Here is a 22408-nt window from a genome sequence, read left to right as displayed (position 1 = left end):
TTTCGTCATTGACGTTCTCAAAGACGCCTTTGAGAACGTCAATGATGAAACGCGTAAGGCGGAGCTACGTACCTACGTCATACACGTAAGTCGGAGAGAGCGTGGAGCACAGCTGAGGCGCACGCCGCTCAGCTGTTTGGCGTATATCCACGAGCTCCTCTCCGGGCTTGATCTCCCCTACGCAGTGTGATATTTTCACTCCTTCGGGAGTGTTAATTGTTTTTAAACTTTTATATTTATTTTTATAATACTGGTCATTGGACCTAATAACATTTTAAATAAATACAATACGTTATCACACGATGGGAGCCCTGTTTTCTTTTATATGAGGATAAAGCCTAAACCTGAAGGACAGTTACACCTGGAGTGGAAGCCCCCTAAGGATAACCCCATTGGACAACTACATCGGATTCCAAGAAAGTATCGAGGATACCAGATGCTTTTTACCCCTGCAGGGGTGCAGGGAGCGGGTGAGTGGGGACCCTTGAGGGGGAGCACCTAAGTCACTGGATTTCAACTGTCATCACCACAGTCACTTCACGCAGGAATTTTTTGAATGAAATATCTTCAAGATAGAACTTTCACAATATTGATTTTTATCCACAATTTTTTTATATATTACAACTGTGTCACAACTGGTATATTTTTGAAACAACGGATCACTTTATATACACATTTTTTTTCTTATTTATATATATATATATTGGTTGGTCACGTTAATTGTGCACAATGGAGATTTAGTGGCAATATGTAACCAGTGGATGGCACTGGATGTGGACGGATAAGAGACTCTATATTAGCCACTGTAGGAAGTATAAGAACGAATTGTAAAATAAGGTTAACCCTTTATAGAATAGGAGAGAGTTGTGTGCAGTCATATTTATTTATTATTTACAATTAATGGTACTGATGATATTTTCTGTTACATTTGTATATACATATACACTTTGGTGGTAAATTGGTTTAATCCGGATGTATTTTTTGTTACGGGATAGTTATCCCATTGGGCACATATACACTTTATTACACGGGTTTGCCCAAGCACACTTATTCACTACTAGGAGAGCACACAAGTAATTTTGAGCTATATAGGTAATACATAACCGATACGTACCCATACAGGTAGCGCCACTTGCCCCTACCCACACATATCTTCACTTTCTATCTCATCCCTGCGGGGGTGAGCAAGGGGAGGCTGCAAGCCTTGGTCTGTGAGCGCGGAAATCTTAATCCTTTTCATACAGACAGAACATTACATTGTTTTTTACAGTTATCGTATGGCTAGAAGCATTCTAGTATAATTATTAATTTTAATACAGAACAACTCATAACTGTATCAGAACACATACACACACATATATATATCGTACTATAGCAATATAATTATGGTATAATTTAAAAAAAAAAAAAAAAACAAGGAAACTTTGCAGGTCTATTTTGCTTTTGCACACATTTGAAAAGTAATTTGACATCTGTGCCTTTTCCAACCAGTGAAAACAATCCACAAAACAATAACAATAACACACTATCACATTAATAATATACCTGAGATGTGACAAGATGCAGTATTATTGCCATATTAGGAAGACACATTTTCAGCTGCTTAGCCTGAATAGTTGATGGGTGTTTACGTCCCGATACATTAGATAAGGCACTGAGAATATCACCTGTAAAACCAATTTATACCATAAATGGACAAGGTATACAAAGATGGGAAAACCAATATGCATATATACTATCCTGATTGAGGTGACTGTAACCGTATTAGTGCAATTGTGACAGAGAAAATTGAGTACTGTCCGTGATACTTTTTTTATTTGCACTAACATATTTTTTCAGGACAAGCTTTCGGGGTATGTCCCCTTCTTCAAGGTCCAAGCAGTACTGAGTCACAAAAGTTTTAGCAGAATGTTACAAAAAGAGATAATCTCTGAGGGAAAGGAAAAAACAAACAAAAAAAAAAAAAAAAACAATATATACTACTAATGGTCCTGGTATTTATTTTCTTCTAAAAAAGATGGTGTCACTTTGCAGATAGCAAGGCATACTTGCCTATTGGAACTTCCTTGATGTAGCAGTCCACCCTGGGCAACCTTAGTGTTTGAGCTTACCAACATGAATATTATCATTGACCACACATGTGACTGTGTTTGAGCTTTGCAATAGGCAGATCAAGCATGTCAAATAGGGGAAGTCACATACACACCCCCTCCCCATATTCAGAAGTCTTGCTCATTTAGAACACTAAAGTGGGGGCTCTAATAGAGCAGGGAGGTGATGAAGGAGCATAGGTGAAATACCTTGTTGAGGGGGATGGACTATCAACAGAAAATGCCCAGCCAATTTGCATTTTCTAGTTTTAAATATAATTTGAAAAATGTAAAGCTAAACTCCAGATAGCATAAAACAATCATCATGCAATGGGGGTTATTTACGAAAGGCAAATCCACTTTGCACTACAAGTGCACTTTCAAGTGCAGTCGCTCTAAATCTAAGGGGTAGATCTGAAATGAGGGGAAGCTCTGCTGATTTTATCATCCAATCATGTGCAAGCTAAAATGCTGTTTTTTATTTTCTTTGCGTGTCCCCCTCGGATCTACAGTGACTTTACTTCCAAGTGCACTTTCTGTGCACTTTCAAGTGCACTTGTAGTGCAAAGTGGATTTGCCTTTAGTAAATAACCCCCAATGTCTCCCTGCCACACAAACCTCTCATTTGACTGCAGCTTTTACAATGCATCATTAATCATTCTGTTCAGACAGTCTTGTGATGCACACACCCCCTGTAATACTGCACAGAAAAAAAAAAAATCTCCTCTATTTCCTGGCTCAGGCTTACCCTCTCCTATGTCACCTGTCTGGTCATTGAGTAAACAATTTCCATACCCTCCAACTTTCTGGTATGGGAAGGAGGGACACCTATTAGCAAAAGTATGTAGGCATAGGACACACATCTTGGCACGCCCCCCTTAAAGGAGAATTGTACTAAAAAAATGATTAGTTAAACCCACAAGTGCTTTTTTTATCACTACTATACCTTCATACTGGCTTTTGAAATTTACAAATGCAGCAATTTAGAAATTGGATTAAAAATATTTAGCACTGGGAAACACTTTTTGATAGATAATTAGTGCATTTTATATACAACTATATAGATCTGACCAAAATGAGGGACAAATGAGGAGGAAAGAGGGACAGAGGGACTTTGTTACGAATGAGGGACAGTTCTTTGAAATCAGGGACAGTTGGGAGCTATGAATTTCAAGTGGCTTATGCAAGAAGCAGGTTGGAGGCAAAAAGGTGGCTCGGGAAGCTGCAAAGCTAAGCCACAAAATTAGTGTGGTCTCAAAGCATAAAGCAAGCTGAACACACTATAATATTTTGGCAGGTAAACCATTTACAAATATGTATTTCAAACATCCATTTAGCTGGGATTTGACTTTTAAACGTAGATCATTTACCAGTAGTCACCTCTTCCAAATTATTACAGAGTCAAGATGTTCAAAAAAGCAACTGTGAAATTCATTCACGTCATGCATATTACCCAGAATTCCTGGCAGCTCCTGTACGATGTGATGGATGAGGAGGTCCAGACAAACTGACAGGTATTCGTTGATGCTTTGCTGCTCCTTTCCTGGTGTGGTTTTTCGGCTGTCTCTTTCAATGTACATCACAAGTCTGAAAATAAGTAAATGCAAAAGATAAGACCTTCTGACAACATAAAATAATATATCATTTCTTCCAATGTCACCTGAGTCAAGTTGAGAAAACTGGAAAGGAATTGACATACATAGTGGGAACAGAGTGATTTAATATTAAATTAAATGTTCTTTAGCATTACAAATGTCTCTAAATTATACATGTTAGAGAAATTAAGAAGCTGTGTATTTATTAATACCATCAATTGTTTCTGTTTATTGCAGTGTGGTTTAAAACATGTTTTTAGGATGTAAAGTAGAACAGCAATAAAGTTTATATATACAGAGTACAAAAAAAAAAAAAAAAAAAAAGGCCGAGCTGTGGTAAGTGTGAATTCTCCCAGGTCTAAAACCATTTGCTTGATAAACAACCCTATTAGATATTGGTTCAGCAATGTGTACTAAAAAAAAATTGTCACTAGTCCTCATTAACTTCAAAGCGCTTTTAGCTAAACATGATAAATTTCTCCAACATAGGCACTTGGGTTTTCTTTGTTTTACCTTTGAATCAAAAGTTATATCAGGGTGAGGAAAGACAGCACATTTATGTCAAACTAATTCAACACATGGAACTGCAGATCCTGCTTTGGTCAAGAGTAAAACCCTTTGTAGATACAATAGTATTCCTATGAAATCGTAAGTTGAACAGTCTTCATAATATTGAAGCAAGCTTAGCAAAGAGGTATAAAAATATCTTGATATTCTTAAAGCAGACCTAGCCTTAGATATTGTTTTTTCATGTTATGTGCATGCAGAACAAAATATAATATATTTATAGTAGATATAGCTTTTTTTCATGTTGTATGCATGTAGAAAAAAACTTAATATATCTATATTTGATAAACTGTAGTTATTTTATGTTATATGCATGTAGAACAAAATGTAATATATTGCCGTCCTTAGATGTTGTGGCTACAATAGTTTTCACTTTTCAGGCTTTTTTCGCTGATCTGATGGCTAAAACAACTTTTCCCTATCTAAGTGAAGTAGAAGATTACAGTTATGTATCATTTGTAAATTCATGGCTAAAGAAATCACTTTTGCTCTCCTGTGACCCAAAGTCAGCCGATAGTGGACAATAACCAGCTATCAGCTGACAAGGCATAGCCGCACTAGGCTCTGGAAGGATTCCGACAATATCACCGGGATCCACCCAGCTGCCTGATTGGTATCTGGATCCACCTCTAAGTGCATAGCTGAAAGCAAAAGCTAGCTGTTACTACCCGCTCCCCAGCCTCACACGTAAATAATCTCTGAAGCAGCAGAGACTGACTGACAGTCACTGCTTTCCACTCTGAGCTGACCAAGAACTGAGCAATAAGCAGTCATGTGATCACCTTCTTCTTGGGACATGGGACAGCTGCAGCATCACACTGAGGCTGCAGCACAGAGGGGAGTATGGATGTTTATTTTTTTCATAACCCATATTTCTCCTTTAAAGAATATCTTCCTTTCTCTCCAGTAGGTTAAGACCAGTTTTGTCCAACCATCTTTTTCATTGCCCAAAATGCTTGGATGACCCAATTGTATCAATAAATGTGCCTGAGTGGTAGCCTTTGTGTTCTTTGATTTGTGTAAACATTGTAAGTTTCTGGCAATATATGTTGTGAGAGGCAACAATAGGGGAGAAATCCGTTCCCTTTTGCTGCTTCCCATCTTGTGAATTGCTACAATGTAAAGTCAGAGTAATCACTGGGGGAGCCCGACTGAAGAAATGCTTCTTTTAGACTGAAGCAAACTAAATCAAACAAATTCAAGTAACAGAGAGTTCCTCCTAAAACAATAATATTGTTTTCTTTTGCACTAATGAAAAGACTGCACTAAAGTTGTACAACTTAGGCTTTGCTGAAAAACAACTTGGACGCCTATTCCGGAGCGGTCCAGCTCGGTTTGGCGCTCTGTGTTACCTCTGCACACCTTGCGTGATGTTGGTGTGGAATTTCCAGTGGGGTACATACATCTTGGGAAGCAGCCTTTTTCACTTACTTTTATTAATCTGCAAGCACTTGCACACATTTTCAAGTTTCTTGCCACAATATTGTAGCTATCACTTGCTATCATTGTTTGCCTTCATTGGGCTATTCTAGGCTTTCTCTGGTGCTTATACCTCCTTTACTTCATATTATGGTGAACAACAATCACTTGTCACCATTCTTATGCACCCAGTTACTATATTTTATGCACCTAGCCTTACTATTTTTGACATTCTTTTGGGCTCTTAGTCTCACTATATTCTTATTTCAATTCTCAACGAAAAGTCTCCTTACTTTTCCAATCTTGGATCCATCCTATTTTTATTTATTATTCTTTTCACCTCTCTTGGTATTTTAGGTCCCTTCTTTTCACATACGCTTGCCCACTGCTGTGTGTGCCAATCTCCTTGCTGCTGGACCATTACCTCAGCTCCCGGTTGGATGCCTCCGCCTTGTTCTTGGCTCCATGTCCATGGGTTGGCATACAGGGCAGTTTTGCCAGGTACAGTGGGGGTGCATCTATTGTGGTTTTGCCTTTTTTTTTATGTTATTTTTCCATTCAACCCAATTCTCCCCTCCACCTTTGGCTTAGTCTTCTGGTTATGTATTTTCCAGATGCAACTAGACGTACCCCACATTGCTCCTGATGAGTGGAGGGTTCCACGAAACGCATAGAGCTTTCCTAGATGCGACGTCACCCTATCAATATCATCTGGATACCCATTGGGGTTTTTCAGGATAATGATTGATTTTATACTTTCTTTTTACATATTGCCCATGTGGAATCAGGGAGGATCAATTGTGTTAATGGGAATTATTATATGTATAATTAGGTATAATTATGGTATGTTACATATTCATTATCTATTTTACACTTAATTTATTTGTATATACCTGTTTATTAAACATTATTATTATTTATTCTATCTGGTTGTCAGCCAATGCCTCATTCAAAGTCCTGACCCCCCCTCCCCCACTTTGAACCATTATACTCAGGGATGGAGGTACTTGATGGTAATCCAGTTGTGACCTCAATTAAAGTCCCGCCCCTTTTCTTCTAAGTTGTACAACTTAGGCTATGCTGAAAAAGAATAGGTGGCACAAGAGTTCATAGGATCTTAAAATGTAAACGAGACATAAGATGAGGTCTATGTCAGTAGTAGACGAGGTTCTAAAAATGTTCTGCGCTGTGACTGTGTGGTGACCGAGGCATGATAAATAACCAATGAGGAAAAAGATCAGCTGCAAGGAGATCGCAGACATGATTGGTTACTGGTCCTTTGTCTTCCACTTGCTTTTTTTGGGTGCAGTTTTAGAAAGTTCAAGCCCTCTTTAATTCAAAAGCACCAGGACCACATGCATGTTTTAATAAACAATACATCTATTCACAAATCTTAATATCTTAGGCTTGTATTGCCACCAAGGCAGCAGAGGAGTATTTTTCACTAATTTTCTGTAGCTTTGCTTCAGAACTCTGAACAACAGGTAAATAAATGGGTTTAAAGAAATCCATTATGAGCTTCACAACAGAAGAAAAGGTTTTGTGTACTATACATCCAACTACAAAATGGCTGCGGTTACAGAACCTGTGAGAAAAGAATGACATCCGTTTCACACTGTGTCAACACATTTTAGATCCTTTTTTATCCTAGAATATATACAGGTATCTTCATTGTGTAGGAACAGGAAAAAACTGAACAGATATAATGCACTTTTCAAACAGCTTGCTCTAAGCTAGCATAGCAATACAAAAATTAACATATAACTTAAAATCCTCCTGGCCATGCTGAATCCTCATTTCAATTAACTGGCTTGACCAGTATAACCCCAAATCTACTTTACATGGACAATAAGGTTGAATGGCATCTTATAGTACATGTGTGAAATGGTTCGACTGCCAGACCACACTCAAGAAATCACAGAGACCAATACAAGCAATCTTATAAGGGGCTTATTTAATTAAAAAGAGGGACTTTTCTAAATCCAAGTATTAATATTTTAATATTTTTCTTATATACCTGTGCATAACACAGAGAATCAGGGGTAAATGCAAGTACAATCAAGTTACCTGCAGCGGGTGGTGAGAATTATATGGAACAAGATAGATAAATGTAGCTGCCGGCTGGGATATCCTATCAAACCACTGCTTCTGGTTTAGGAATGGGGTTTGTTTTCTCTATACTCAACATTTAGAGCATTCAGAGACAAAGGTTATTAAACTACAGATGTTGTTTCTACTTTTTTTTTTTTTTTTTAATTGCAATCATTTTTTTATTAGGTTTTAAAGTGGTTGCATTCTATGCATTAAGCTAAAAAGCCTTCTGTGTGCAGCAGCCCCCCCTCAGCCCCTCTAATACTTACCGGAGCTCCAGCTTGATCCAGCAACGTTCCAGGAGTCTCTCGGCTGCCCAGGACTCACCTCCTTGTTTGCTGAGACAGCAACGCAACGCCATTGGCTCCCACTACTGTCAATCAAAGTCAGTCAGCCAATGAGGAGAGAAAGGGTGCAGGGCCATGGCTCCGTGTCCGAATAGATACATGGAGCTGTGGCTTGGCTCGGGTGCCCCCACTGCAAGCTGATTGCTATGGGGGCACCCAACAGGGGGGAGGGACCAGGAGCACAGAAGAGGGACCAGAGAAGAGGAGGCTCTGGGCTGCTCTGTGCAAAATCACTGCGTAGAGAAGGTAAGTATAACATGTATGTTATTTTTAACTAAAAAAAAATTTTAAAAAATGAGTCTTTAGTATCACTTTAACAGGAGATACAAACATTTGTTAATTCCAAAAATAAATATGCAACAAGTCTCTAAAATACAGCCTCTTGTAATTATTTAAAGTGTTACTAAACCCAAATCAATGTGTATATGCAGTAAAGCATGTTTGTTATACTCACTGTGAAACCTAAGGGGTTAATCCTGCGTATTGTGGAAGCTTTAACCAGTGCTCGGCCAGACACTGATAGAAATCACAAGACTGCCATATACTGCTGATGAGAAAAGGTATTTAGCAGTTTATATTTACTAAACTAATTGCATTTCCATGTCCTGTGTACTATGGGAGACTAGATATAGTGAATGCAGGGTACTAGGTTTAGTAACACTTTAAGTGCATCCAGAAGTTCGGTAGTTGAGGTACAAGGATTGATGCACCTTAGGGCCTAGTACTAACAGGTTTAGCAATTAAACTAACTTGGAATCAAACTTTAATAGTCTTCTGTAACATAATAAGAGTGTCTAACAGCTTTTGGCAACATAGAAGCAGTCTCTACCAAACAATAAAATTAATTAAATCAGTGCCGTGCAGTACTTATTCATAAATAAACTAACCAAATAACCGTGGTGTAAACAATATTTCAACAATAAAAAAAAAAAAAATATCAAATGAATGTCTAATTTGTCTGTGTATTAACATTATACGCAACTCAAAACTTGAATGTTCATAATAAAATGTGCTAAAATTTCTTCATAATAATGGCAGAAAAATAGGATTCTTAAAATGGCTTACCTGTAAAATCTTTTTCTTGGAGTACATCATAGGACACAGAACCTCAAGCATATACTTAGTGGGTTATGGGCCTACTTTCAGGTGTTGACACTGGTATAACCAATAAAGGAAGTTGACTCCCCTATATAACCCCTCCTCCTTCCAGGAGTACCTCAGTTTTTGTAGCCAAGCAATATAAGCAATATACTCTCACCCCATAAAACAGAGGGGCAGGAGCTCTGTGTCCTATGATGTACTCCAAGAAAAGGATTTTACAGGTAAGCTGTTTTAAAAATCCTATTTTCTTTATCATACATCATAGGACACAGAGCCTCAAGTATTTACTTAGTGGGACATCCCATAGCAATGCTACTTGAGGGGAGTGAGACACAACCCGTAGGGCAACTCCGAGACCTGAGGACTTTATACTGCTGCCTGCAGCACACTGCGCCCAAAGGCGATATCCTCATTCCATCTTACCTCCACTTGATAAAATTTTGTAAATGTATGTACTGAAGACCAAGTCGCGACCTTGCAGATCTGAGACATGGAGGCCTGGTGACGCACTGCCCAAGAAGCACCAACCGCTCTGGTGGAGTGTGCCTTAACTTGAAAAGGGGGAATCTTTCCCTTTAAATCATAAGTTTGAATTATAACTTGCCGAATCCACTTAGCGACAGTGGATTTTGACGCTGCCTGTCCTTTCTTAGGACCCTCTGGCAGAATAAATAAGACATCAGTCTTACGAATCTGAGCAGTTTTCTTTAACCACTTCAATACCAGGCACTTATGCACCTTCCAGCCCAGACCAATTTTCAGCTTTCAGCGTTCTCACACTTTGAATGACAATTACTCAATCATGCTACACTGTATCCAAACAAAATGTTTATCACTTTCTTCTCACAAATAGAGCTTTCTTTTGGTGGTATTTATTCACCACTGGGTTTTTCATTTTTTGCGATATAAGCAAAAAAACTGTGAAAATTTTGAAAAAAAACTTACTTTTTTTAGTTTCTATTGTAAAATTTTGCAAATAAGTCATTTTTCTTCATAAATTTGTGCCATAATGTATACTGCTACATATCTTTGGTAAAAATAACCCAAATTAGTGTATATTATTTGGTCTTTGTGAAAGTTATAGAGTCTACAAACTATGGTGCCAATCACTGAAAATTGATCACACCTGATGTACAATCTCACCTGAAGGCCTATCTCATTTCTTGAGACACTAACAAGCCAGGAAAGTACAAATACCCCCCAAATGACCCCTTTTTGGAAAGTAGACAGTCCAATGTATTTACTAAGAGGCATGGTGAGTTTTTTGAAGCTGTAATTTTTTCCCACAATTCTTGGGAAAATTAAGATTTTTTTTTATTTTTTTACACAAACTGGTCATATTAACAGGTTATTTCTCTCACACAGCATATGCATAATTGCAACGGCACCCCAAAATGCATTCCTCTACTCCTCCTGAGTATGGCGATACCACATGTGTGAGACTTTTACACAGTCTGGCCACATACAAAGGCCCAACATTGAAGTAGCACTTTCATGCGTTTTACAAGCATAAATTGCACATATCCTTTCTCAACCACCTATTACAGTTTTGAAGGCCCTGGAGCAACAGAACAATGGAATTATCCACAAAATGAACCCATTTTGGAAAGCACACACCCCAACGTATAATCTGTGAGGCATAATGAGTCTTTTGAACGGTTCATTTTTTTCCAGAAGGTTTTGAAAAAAGTGGAACAAAAATGAAAATGCATTTTTTTTTTTTACACAAAGTTGTCCATTTATAAGATATTTCTAACACATAGCATGTACATACCAAAAATGACACCCCAAAATGCATTCCAATACTCCTCCTGATTATGGCGATACCACATGTGTGAGACTTTTACACTGCCTGGCCACATACAAAGGCCCAACATTGAAGTAGCACTTTCAGGCGTTCTACAAGCATAAATTGCACATATCATTTCTCAACCACCTATTACATTTTTGAAGGCCCTGGAGCACCAGGACAATGGAATTGTCCACAAAATGACCCCATTTTGGAAAGAAAACACCCCAACGTATAATCTATGAGGCATAATGAGTCTTTTGAATGGTTCATTTTTTTCCAGAAGTTTTTGGAAAATGTGGAAAAAATGAAAATGCATTTTTTTTTTTTTTTACACAAAGTTGTCCCTTTATAACGCATAGCATGTACATAGCAAAAATGACACCCCAAAATACATTCTGCTACTCCTCCTGAGTATGGCGATACCACATGTTTGAGACTTGTACACAACCTGGCCACATACAGAGGCCCAAAATTCAAGTAGCACATCCAGGCATTCTAGCAGCATTAATTACACATATCATTTTCTGACTACCGATCACATTTTTGAAGGCCCTTCATATTTCTAACACATAGCAGGTACATACCAAATAACAAAAGATTATCGGTGGTTTTAGAAGTGCAGTGGTCCACAGAGGAGAGCATCGGTCCAGGCAGCAGGCAGGAATGAGGTCAGCGACAGCAAAAGCAATCATCCAGGCAGCAGGCAGGAATACTGTCCATAGTTCGTACAGGCAGAGATACTGTCAGCACAGCCAGAGCACAGCCAAAGCACAGGTCCAGGTAGCAGGCAGAGGTGTACCGGCAGAAATACTGTCCAAAGTCAGTAGAGGCAGCAGGCAGATATATGGTCAACACAGCCAAAGTATTGGTCCAAACAGCAGGAAGAAACATGGTCCATAATGTCATGGGTCATTACAGGCAGCAATATGGTCAGCACAGCCAAAGTATTGGTCCAGGCAGCAGGAAGGACCATCAAGCTTAGGGCCAGGGGGACAGGGGTAGAGGCTTCTCCCACCCAAATCGCTTTGAGGCCTCCGGGCAACCAGACCCAGAAAACGAAAAACTGGTTTTCTCTACTCAGAACGCTACTCTGAAGCCCCTCACATATGTGAGACCCCCGTGTACTAAAGTAGATGGCCAAAAGATCAGTCCAAGTGGCAGGAAAAAACATGGTTGATTAACAGGCCAAGGTCGGTGCACGTGGAAGTCAGAAACGTTTAAATGGGCAGGCAGAGGCATCGTCGGTAAACAGGCTGAGGTTGGTGCACGTGGAAGTCAGAAATGTGGTTTAAATTGGCAAGCAAAGACATCGTCGGCAAACAGGCCAGGGTCAGTTAATTAACATGGTAGCAGGCAAATGGCAGTCTGGTAATAATACAGGGAACTAATATTGGATGGATGTGCGATAATTTTTGAAGCAATCTCCGTTGCACAGGCCAGGTTGGGAGGGACATTGGGGACAATAATAGCTGGAATCTCTTCTTACTCCTCCTCTGCTGCATACACGGCATTTCAATTGGCGTCTTCTTCCAGATTCTGTGGGGGGAATGCTATAGGGAAAGTGTTGCTCGTGAAGTCGACTCACATTATCCAAGCGAATGCTTCCTGGGGCAGGACCTTGTTGGTAAATGAGGGCAGTGACAATATCTTCAATATACTTGAGGTAGGTGATTTGTTGGTTTTGAGTTGCTTTTTGGTAGCAGACAAACGAATTAAAAAGGGCCATGTGAAAGGCAACTTTCTTGTACCAGTAGCGGGACTTTCTGGTTGATAAATAGGGCTGTAGCATCTGATCGTTTAAATCCACCCCCCCCCATATACAAATTTTAGTCGTGGACACATTCGGGCTTTACAATCGGGCCGCATCTACTTTGGATCTCCACCACGGTGTCATTGTGGATGGTAGAGAGGATGTGGACATCTTTCTTGTCCCTCCACTCCATGGCCAACACCTCCTCGTTTCTCATGAATGCCCATTCTCCGTTTTGTAATTTTTTGTCAACAGATTTTGGCGGATCCTGAGTTGGCAGGCAACCATAAGGGGTTTGCCAGGGCATCGGGAAGGTAGGACTGGGGCTGGGTTCTTCGGGTTGGGCGGGTAATTCCAGTACTTGTACTGGGCTCCTCTTCCTGGGGTCTGGCGCTGCTGGTGGTGGGCAGATCTCATGATCTTGGTCCTGATCTTGGTCCTGATCTTATTCTTTTGGGAGGGAAGGTTTCCTCCGCAGACTCAGACTCTGATCCACTATCCTCCACTGGCTCGTATTTCAAACCAGAATCGGATGATGTGAGCTCCCCACTGCTCTCATCATCCAACATGGCAAGAATCTCATATGCCTCCTCAGGTGTGTAAACCCTTTGAGACATTATGGCAATGCTTATTGGCGGGCCTGTGTAATGGTACTGCTGGTGGTAGTGATACCGATTGAGGTATTAGTGGCGGGCCTGTGTGGTGGTACAGATGGCGGTATGGGTGGTGGTGGTATCAATGGTGGTACGGGTGGTGGTGGTACCGATGGCGGTACGGGTGGCGGTGGTGGTGGCGGAACGGGTGGTGGTGGTACCGATGGCGGTACAGGTGGTGATGGCAGAACCGGTGGTGGTACCGATGGCGGTACAGGTGGTGGTACCAATGGCGGTACGGGTGGTGGTGGCGGTACAAGTGGTGATGGCGGTACAGGTGGCAGTATGGGTGATGGTGGTACCGATGGCGGTACTGACGGTAGTACGGGTGGTGGTTGTACCGATGGCGGCACTAGTGGCGATACTGGTAGCGGCCTGTGTGGCAGTATAGATGGTGGGCCTGATGGAGGTACTAGTGGCGTTACTGGTGGTGGTACCGATGGCGGTACTGGTAGCCTGTGTGGCGGTACCGATGGCGGTGGGCCTGTGACAGATGGGCTGATTGACAGATGGGCTGGTTGACAGATGGGCTGATTGACGGATGGACTGATTGACAGATGGACTGATTGACAGATGGGCTGATTGACAGATGGGCTGATTGGCTGGGCTGTGTGACAGGTCCTCTTTATTGGGGGGGCGTGTTGTGCACAGTACAATACAATAAAATGTCAGACAGACACTGATTTCACTCACTGATCGTGTGAGGAGAGAGCAGGCATCAGATGGTATAGGCTACTCAATGTTTACATTTGTGAACGGCTGTGATTGGACACAGCCGGTCTCATTGGCTGTTTACCCTGATCGGGGAAGCACTGTGTCCAAGGGACACTCACTTTCCTCGATCCCTGTTCTGCATGCCTTCGGCGCCGCGCCGCCGAGTTTGTTGTGACAGGTGATCGGCTGTGACTTTGACACAGCCGATCACGGGGTAAACAGCACCCCCGCGCTGGCATGTTATCCTGCTGGACGTCATATGACGCCCAGTCAGGATAACGCAACTACTTCCCGGACGTCAATATGCTACTGACCGGGCGGGAAGTGGTTAAATAGGTTTTCACTGCTCTCACCACATCAAGACAATGTAGTGACTTTTCTTCCCTAGAACATGGTTTTGGGAAAAACCTGAAACCACTTTTGGCAAAAAGCCTGGACGAGGGCGTAACACCACTCTGTCCTCATGAATAACCAAATATGGCTCTTTACAGGAAAGAGCAACCAATTCTGAAACCCTCCTTGCTGAGGATATAGCAACCAAAAATACCAGCTTCTTGTCAAAAGGACTAAAGGAATATGCTGTATCGGTTCCAATGGCTGTTTTTGTAACACTGACAAAACTAAATTCAAGTCCCAAGGGCTTAAGAGTGATTTAACTGGCAGATTAATCCGCATCACTCCTTGCATGAAACCCCAGACTAAAGAATGTGAAGTAAGTGGTCTTTGAAATAAAATTGATAAGGCTGAGACTTGGCCCTTAATAGTACTCAGGGCCAACTTAATCTCTACGCTTAATTGTAGAAAGGCATGAATTCTGCCTATAATATATCTCCGACGGTGCCAACCCTTCGATTCACACCAGGAAACATAAGCTTTCCAGACTCTATAATATATAGCTCTAGAAGCTGACTTCCTAGCATTAATCAATGTAGAGATAACTGACCTGGAAAGCCCACCTTTCTTCAGAATGTGGCTCTCAATAGCCAGGCCAATAAATTTAGCATTTGTAAAGTAGGATGGAATATAGGCCCCTGTGATAGCAGGTCTGGTCTTAGTGGGAGGAGCCATGGACTCTTCACTGCCATGGCAAAAGGTTGGTTCCAATTACTGGTGAAACACCCAAATAGATAGGCACCACATCCTTGAAGAAAAGTATAAATAGCAAACAAGGGGGAGAGAAGGGATTTTAACGGTGCAACGGATAATAAACAGAAAAGATTTATTTAAAAAAGCTAATTTTTAATTTAACATTCAGAGTTAAAAACATATAGATAGTACAGAATTCACAAATAATACAGTATTTATACAGTTACAGTGGTCAGACAGGACACGAGTGTGTTTTATTTTGAGAGATGATATGGTTGCATACTAGCCCGACATGTTTCGCTGTGTCGCTTTTTCAAGGGATATGCAAGCCAAGAAGTAATATCATCCAACACTCTTATAATTCTAAAAATAGAGAACAGAAATATAAACAACAAACATCACAAATTGTGAAAATATTAATTAATGAGAGAAAACAAAATTGTTGGACAAACACAACCACAAGCGCAGTGTCCACTTTGACATAGCACATAAAACCTATCTTTAAAAAGAAAATGAACACCGCTATAGGTAGACATGTTGGTACGTATCATGATTTCAACCCTTACACCATCAAATTTCTGGCTTTGGAGCATATCCCGTTGGACGAAAGAGGGGGCAGCGTGGACCGAACACTGCTCCAGCTTGAATCCCGCTGGATATACGACCTTAGAGCAACGACCTTTCCGGATTTTAATGAGAGCCTGAGTTATAGGCCTTTTCTGTGAGTCCTGTTTAGTGATTTTCTTTTATTCCCTTTCCCGTCCCCTTGTTCCACAGCCTTCCCCCCTTTGTTTCCTTTTTTTTTTTTTCTTTTACCCCTTTCTATTGCCAATTTCTATTTTCATTTTTGAGCTCTATTGTTTATTTCCTCTTTCATATTTACTGATATGCTCTGATTTAAGATGTTCATTGTCTCTTTACAATGTTTCAAAAATTTTTTTACTGGGCATGTATTTAATATAACGATTTTTGTAACCTTGTGAAGCTGCCGGTATTTTATTATTATTATTATTTTTTATTAAGCGCTTTGTCCCTTTGGTATACTGGTGGGATTGGTATGTAAGTGGTCCTTTACTGCTCCCACTGTTGGCCCCTCTGTCTCCTTCCCACCCCGTTTAGTTCTTAGCTCCTGCCCTTCATTGATTCTGACTAGGTCCATTGCAATCACATGGACGCCCGGGGCACATTCCATTTATGTGCCCTATTCGCGCCGCGTTACCAGGGAGACTGGGATACAAATGGGTTACGTCTCCAGCGTCCCATTACCATCTCCTGCAGTCCGGTTGTCACGGCGGTCTGTGTGGGCATCTCACACAGCCCCAGTGCGCATGTCGGCCACCTCCATTTGCGACCGCAATGCGCCCTGGGATCTGTAGTTAGAATGGACTCCCGTCTCCCTGGACATGCGCACTGGCGCCCCCACGTCCGCATCGTGCTGGTGACATCACACGCCAGCACGATGGGGGACAGCATAAAGCCGGCTTATCTGTCAGAGTCAGCTGCCAGAACCGGAGGGTGGAACTCGTCTTTTGCAGTGTCAGTGACTGGTAAGCTTTACCACACACTGCACTACTCTGATTTTCTTATTCCCACTCCCAGTCTATCTATTACCCAGCAACGCTTTGGTTTCTTATTTAGAGAAAAAAAGAGGTAAAAAATCTAACGGCTTGACCTGTTTGTTTTTCATATGAACCTGATGAGACTTAGTCCCCAACATTATCCACTTAATTTAATTGGATAATTTATTTTCTGATCCTAATTACTTTACCTTTTCTGGCCATACCTTAATATGCATTCTATTTCTTAAACCCTATTTTCTTTATATTATTTTTCATCCACTTCCTCAATACTTTAACTCTTACATACATATATATATATATATATATATATATATATATATATATATATATATATATATATATATTGTTTGATTTACCAGCAACCTGAACAATCTCCTGCAATTACTACCAGCAGGTGTTCTGAAGACTTTTACCCATCGATAGGCTTTGTTAAATATTTTAAAGTAAGTACTTAATTATTCTTTGGGGCTATTGCTTGCTCCTTGCTTGCCTCAATATTTAACCATTTCACCTCGTTATATAAAGCCAGGTACATTTACCTTATATAACCTTGCAATCCTTTACATATATGTGTATTTTGCCCTATCCACAGTTTTACCTTTCTGTCCCCTGTGATTGCACCATAGTCAGCCAAGTCTGATTTCCAGTGTTAGTGGATGGTTGTTCGGGGACTGACCGAGGCTGGGGTTACACAGGGGTAAGCACTTTTCAGTGTCAAAGTGGACACTGCGCTTGTGGTTGTGTTTGTCCAACATTTTTGTTTTCTCTCATTAATTAATATTTTCACGATTTGTGATGTTTGTTGTTTATATTTCTGTTCTCTATTTTTAGAATTATAAGAGTGTTGGATGATATTACTTCTTGGCTTGCATATCCCCTTGAAAAAGTGACACAGCGAAACATGTCAGGCTAGTATGCAACCATATAATCTCTCAAAATAAAACACACTCGTGTCCTGTCTGACCACTGTAACTGTATAAATACTGTATTATTTGTGAATTCTGTACTATCTATATGTTTTTAACTCTGAATGTTAAATTAAAATGAGCTTTTTTAAATAAATCTTTTCTGTTTATTATCCGTTGCACCGTTAAAATCCCTTCTCTCCCCCTTCTTCACTGCCATCTTTACGATCTCTGCGTACCATGACCTTCTGGGCCATGCTGGTGCTACCAGAATTACTGACTTTCTTTCCAGCCTGATCCTGCAAAGAATTTGAGGCAGCAACTGAATCGGGGGAAATGCATAGATTAGTGAGAACTGATCCCATGGGATCACCAATGCATCTGTTCCATATGTGAGTGGGTCCCTTGTCCTGGACACAAAGTTGACTAGCTTCGTGTTGAACCTGGACGCTAGAAGGTCTACATCCGGAGTCCCCCATCATTGGCAAACAGCCTGAAAAATCTCGGGATGAAGAGACCATTCCCCCGGGAATAACTGCTGGCAACTTAAGTAGTCCGCCTGCCAATTCTCTACTCCCGGAATGAAAACTGCCGATAGGCATGGGACATTATTTTCTGCCCAAGTTAGAATCTATTTCAGCTCTCTCTGAGCTGAGAGACTTTTGGTGCCCCCTTGGTGATTGATATATGCTACAGCCGTGGCATTATCGGATTGGATCCTGACAGGACAATTCTTTAACCTGGAGGTCCAGGTTCTTAGAGCCAGATACACTGCCTAATCTCTAGGATGTTGATGGGCAAGGCTCTTTCGGTTCTTGACCACTGTCCCTGTCGTCTTCTCTAGTACTGCTCCCCAGCCTGAAAGGCTGGCATCTGTCATTACTACTTTCCAGATAATTGGTCTGAAGGACTTTGCCTTTAGCAGGTTCCGAGTTAGTAACCACCAACTGAGGCTTTGGGACACTCCTGGGGACGGGCGCATTGGTAAATCCAAAGCTTTAACTGTCTTGTTCCAAGCAGACAGGACACTGTTTTGAAACAGTCTCAAATGGAATTGGGCACAGGGAACTGCTTCGAATGAAGCTACCATCTTTCCTAACAACCTCATGCAAAGGCGAATTGAGGGATTTCTCTTTGACCTGACCATCCGCACCAGCTCTTGTATGGAGCTGATCCTTGCGGGAGGCAAGAACACCCTTCCCTGGGCTGTGTCTATGATCAGGCCCAGATAATCCAGCCTTTTTAGTGGCTTTAAGGAGGATTTCTTCAGGTTGAGACTCCAACCCAGACTCTCCAGGTAACTGCTTGTAATGGCTACATTTTTTTTTTTTCCCATAAAGTTTTTATGAGAAATAGTAGAGAACACACATATGTAGAGTTTCACAGAAATACATAAAATAAGTCAAGTGACAATGGTCAAAGTATGTAAATAATGTAACTTAAAGGTTATGAACATCAAAAATGTTAAACAACATTAGACTGAAGAGGAAGAACCCTGTTTATGTTGGGTTAGAAGCTTGCTGGGTTCATAATTTTGGTTGAGCTTGTGAGTTTTATGACCTGATGGGCAGGATAGGGGTTATGAAGGAGATGGAAATGTTTTGGTCATGTCGGGGTAGATTGAGAGGGGTTCTGGTAAAGTGTGGTGGGCCGGGTTTCGCACAAGGTTTTCTGTTTATCTAGGAGGATACTTAGGTAGCTGGGGAGAGGTGTGTTGGTGGTAATAAGAAGGGGGTGGAGATTAGTGTGTTCAGGGGATGTGGGATAGGAGAGAGGGGGGAGGGGGATGGTACAATGCGGTATAATTTTGTAGATGGTGATTGGGTACGGGGGGGGGTGTTTGTTATCCATCTCTCCTTCCCCCTGGTGGGGGAAGGTAGGGGGAGCAGCAAGTTTTGTGGAGGCGTGTCCGATAAAGATAGGTCATTGTTCTCAGTCTAAGTGAATATAAGTGTGTGTTTGAGTTGATTCTGGATTTATGCGGTTGTCGTAGGAGGATGTCCAGTCGGAGGTGTATTGGCAGAGGTGAGGTCTTTGTAGTCTGTTGTTGTCTGGAAGTGAATCCAGCAGGCCCATTTTGTAGAGAATTTACCTGGTGTATCGTGGGCGATACTGATGAGGCGTTCCATTCCAGCTATTTTGGAGATTCTATTTAGCCATTATTTTACCGATGGGGTGTGTGAAGTACCAAATGTGTAGGGGGGTCCCTTTTTCCTGTTTGCATCTCCAGCACGTGTCTGGGATGTCTGAATTAAATTTGTGGATGAGGGAGGGGGTACGGTACCATCATGATTGGACTTTGTATCCATTCTCCTGCGTGGAGACGTTTACAGATCCTTTGTGAATGTTCAGGTAGACTCGTTCCCAGTCTTCTTGTGAGATGGATATGGAGAGATCGTTTTCCCATGATTTACAGGCTCGACCCGTGTTGGAAGGGACGTTCGTGAATAGAAGGGTGTGCATAGTGGAGATCAAGTGGCTTTGTGGAGTTTGCTTTATGCACAATGTTTCAAAAGGTGAGAACGGTCTGGAAACTTTGAATTTTCTATCCAGTGACTTTATGTGTGTACAAGTAATGTGTAATTCCGTGGGGAGATGTAGGCATCGTTGACCTTGGAAGGCAGATCTTCTCGGTCTAATAATTTGCCTTGTGAGAAGAAATGTTGAACTTGGACATCTCTGTGTGGCCATGTGTCAGTTAGGTAGCTATTGTGCATTCCAGGAGGGAAGTCAGGGTTGAGATGCAGGGAAGTGAGAGGGTCTGGTGTAGAGGATAAGGGGGGTGATTTGCAGATGCTGTGAAAGCAATTGATTGTTGGACCAATTAGAGGGTGCATCCGGATTTTAGGTGGTATGCGTTTTGGGATGTTCCAGGGTAATAGGTGGAGGGGGGAGGGTGTGCATGAGGCTTCGAGGGAGACCCAATCTTTGTGTTTTTGGTGTATGTTCCAGTCCAGGATTCTGGAAAGGTGGCAAGCTTTGTAATAGTTTTGGAGCTCAGGGAGCCCAATTCCTCCTTTATGCTTCGGTAATGACAGATGTTCATAGCTAATTCTTGGTCTGTTGTTCCCCCAGAGGAATTTGGTGCATAAACTTTTATAAGTACTAAAGAAGGAGGCGGGAATATGAATCAGAACAGTTTGCAGTATACAGAGTAGACGCGGCAGGGCATTCATTTTTAGTATGGCCGCTCTGCCGAACCATGAAAAGATGGGTTTGTTCCAGCGTTTAATATCGGAGGTAAGGTGTTGTAGGATTGGTAAGTAGTTCTTGGTGTATAGGTTGTTAAGCTGGCTGGGTATTTGGATACCTAGGTAGGTTATTGCTTCTTTTTCCCATTGGAAGGGGAAATTTCTTTGGCACTGGGTTACTGTGTGTTTGGGTAGAGAGATGTTCAGGGCACAGGACTTGGAGAAATTTATTTTCAGGTTAGAAATTAGTATAAAACGGCGGAAATCTGCCAGCAGGTTGGGGAGAGAAATGTGAGGTTCTGTGAGGAAGAGGAGTATGTCATCAGCGAAGGCTGTAATTTTTTTTTTTTTTCAGGTGTTTGTATTCCTTTAATGTTTGGGTTGGATTTGAGACTGCGTAGGAAGGGTTTGAGGGTAAGAGTAAATAGTAGAGGGGAAAGGGGACATCCCTGCCTCGTGCTGTTACGGATAGGGAAGCATTTGACAGGAGGCCGTTGACTCTGACTCGGGCCATGGGATTGGTGTATAGGGCCATTATGAAGCTTAATAGGCGATTACCCAAACTCATTAATCTCAGTACTGCTTCCATGTAGTCCCAGGCCACCCTGTCAAATGCCTTCTCCGCATCAAGGGATAGAAAAAATCCAGCTTGGTTGGAGGAGGACAGGAGATGGTGTAAGTTAATTGCTTTGATCGTGTTATCCCTAGCTTCCCTTCCAGGGATAAAACTCGTTTGATCGTGGGAAATAATGGTGGGAAGAAGAGGGAGTAGATGGTTGGCTAGGATTTTGGCAAATATTTTGATGTCTACATTTAGTAGAGAAATTGGTCTATAGCTTGCCGTAAGGGTGGGGTCTTTCCCATCTTTGGGTATAACTGAGATGTGCGCTTCAAGTAAGCTCGAGGGGAGGGGGGATGTTGCCGATATAGAGTTGAACATTTTAAGGAAGTGGATTGACAATACTTCTGAGAATGTTTTATAGTAAACAGCTGATAGGCCGTCTGGCCCCGGGCTCTTGCCAGGTTTCAGTTGTTTTAGAGCCTTTTCCCATTCTAATTTGATGACTGGATGGTCTAGGTCTGTTGATATGTCCGAAGTGAGTGGGCTGGGGCAATGTTTCTCCAGAAATTTCTGTTTGAGTGTGGATCTAGAAGTAGGGGTGGGGGTTTGAGCGTCTGTGGCAGAGATTGTATAGATTTGCGTAAAAGTGTTTGAACACTTGTGCGATGTCTGGGTTACCTTTTAATGTGTTGCCCGTTGGACTCTGTAGCTGGTGTATTTTTGTTTTAGCTTTTTTCAGGCGTAGAGCTCGCGCCAATAGGTGACCGCTTTTGTTGCTATGTTCATAGAAGAGTTTTTGTGAGAGGGTGTAATTTCTCCTCATCTGTTGGCCTATTTCTTCTAGTAGGAGTTTGCGGGTTTCAGTCAGTTCTTGGTGGGTGTGTTGGGCTAGGTTGCGTTTGTGTGATCTTTCCAGTGTTTGTATTTTAGTGAGGAGATTGCTGACTACTTTCTGTTTGTCTCGT

The 22408-nt window shown here is 41.5% G+C and overlaps 1 protein-coding gene across 2 annotated transcripts in view; it reads right to left on the bottom strand.

The window, feature by feature from the left end:
- LOC141144583 (serine/threonine-protein kinase ULK4-like) overlaps positions 1 to 22408 on the bottom strand; it is a 1176078-nt gene that overhangs the window by 634244 nt on the left and 519426 nt on the right. For both annotated transcript variants that reach the window (XM_073630414.1, XM_073630413.1), the window contains exons 23-24: positions 3544 to 3677; positions 1546 to 1667 (exon numbers count right to left, since the gene is read on the bottom strand). In XM_073630414.1, coding sequence (XP_073486515.1) covers positions 1546 to 1667; positions 3544 to 3677 — 256 coding nt within the window. The remainder of the gene's footprint in view (positions 1 to 1545; positions 1668 to 3543; positions 3678 to 22408) is intronic.

The sequence above is a fragment of the Aquarana catesbeiana genome, linkage group LG05 (genome assembly GCF_042186555.1).
Source record: "Aquarana catesbeiana isolate 2022-GZ linkage group LG05, ASM4218655v1, whole genome shotgun sequence".
Taxonomy (NCBI): domain Eukaryota; kingdom Metazoa; phylum Chordata; class Amphibia; order Anura; family Ranidae; genus Aquarana; species Aquarana catesbeiana.
The sequence above is the reverse complement of the archived record's forward strand: the minus strand, read 5'-3'. Positions and strand labels throughout refer to the sequence as shown.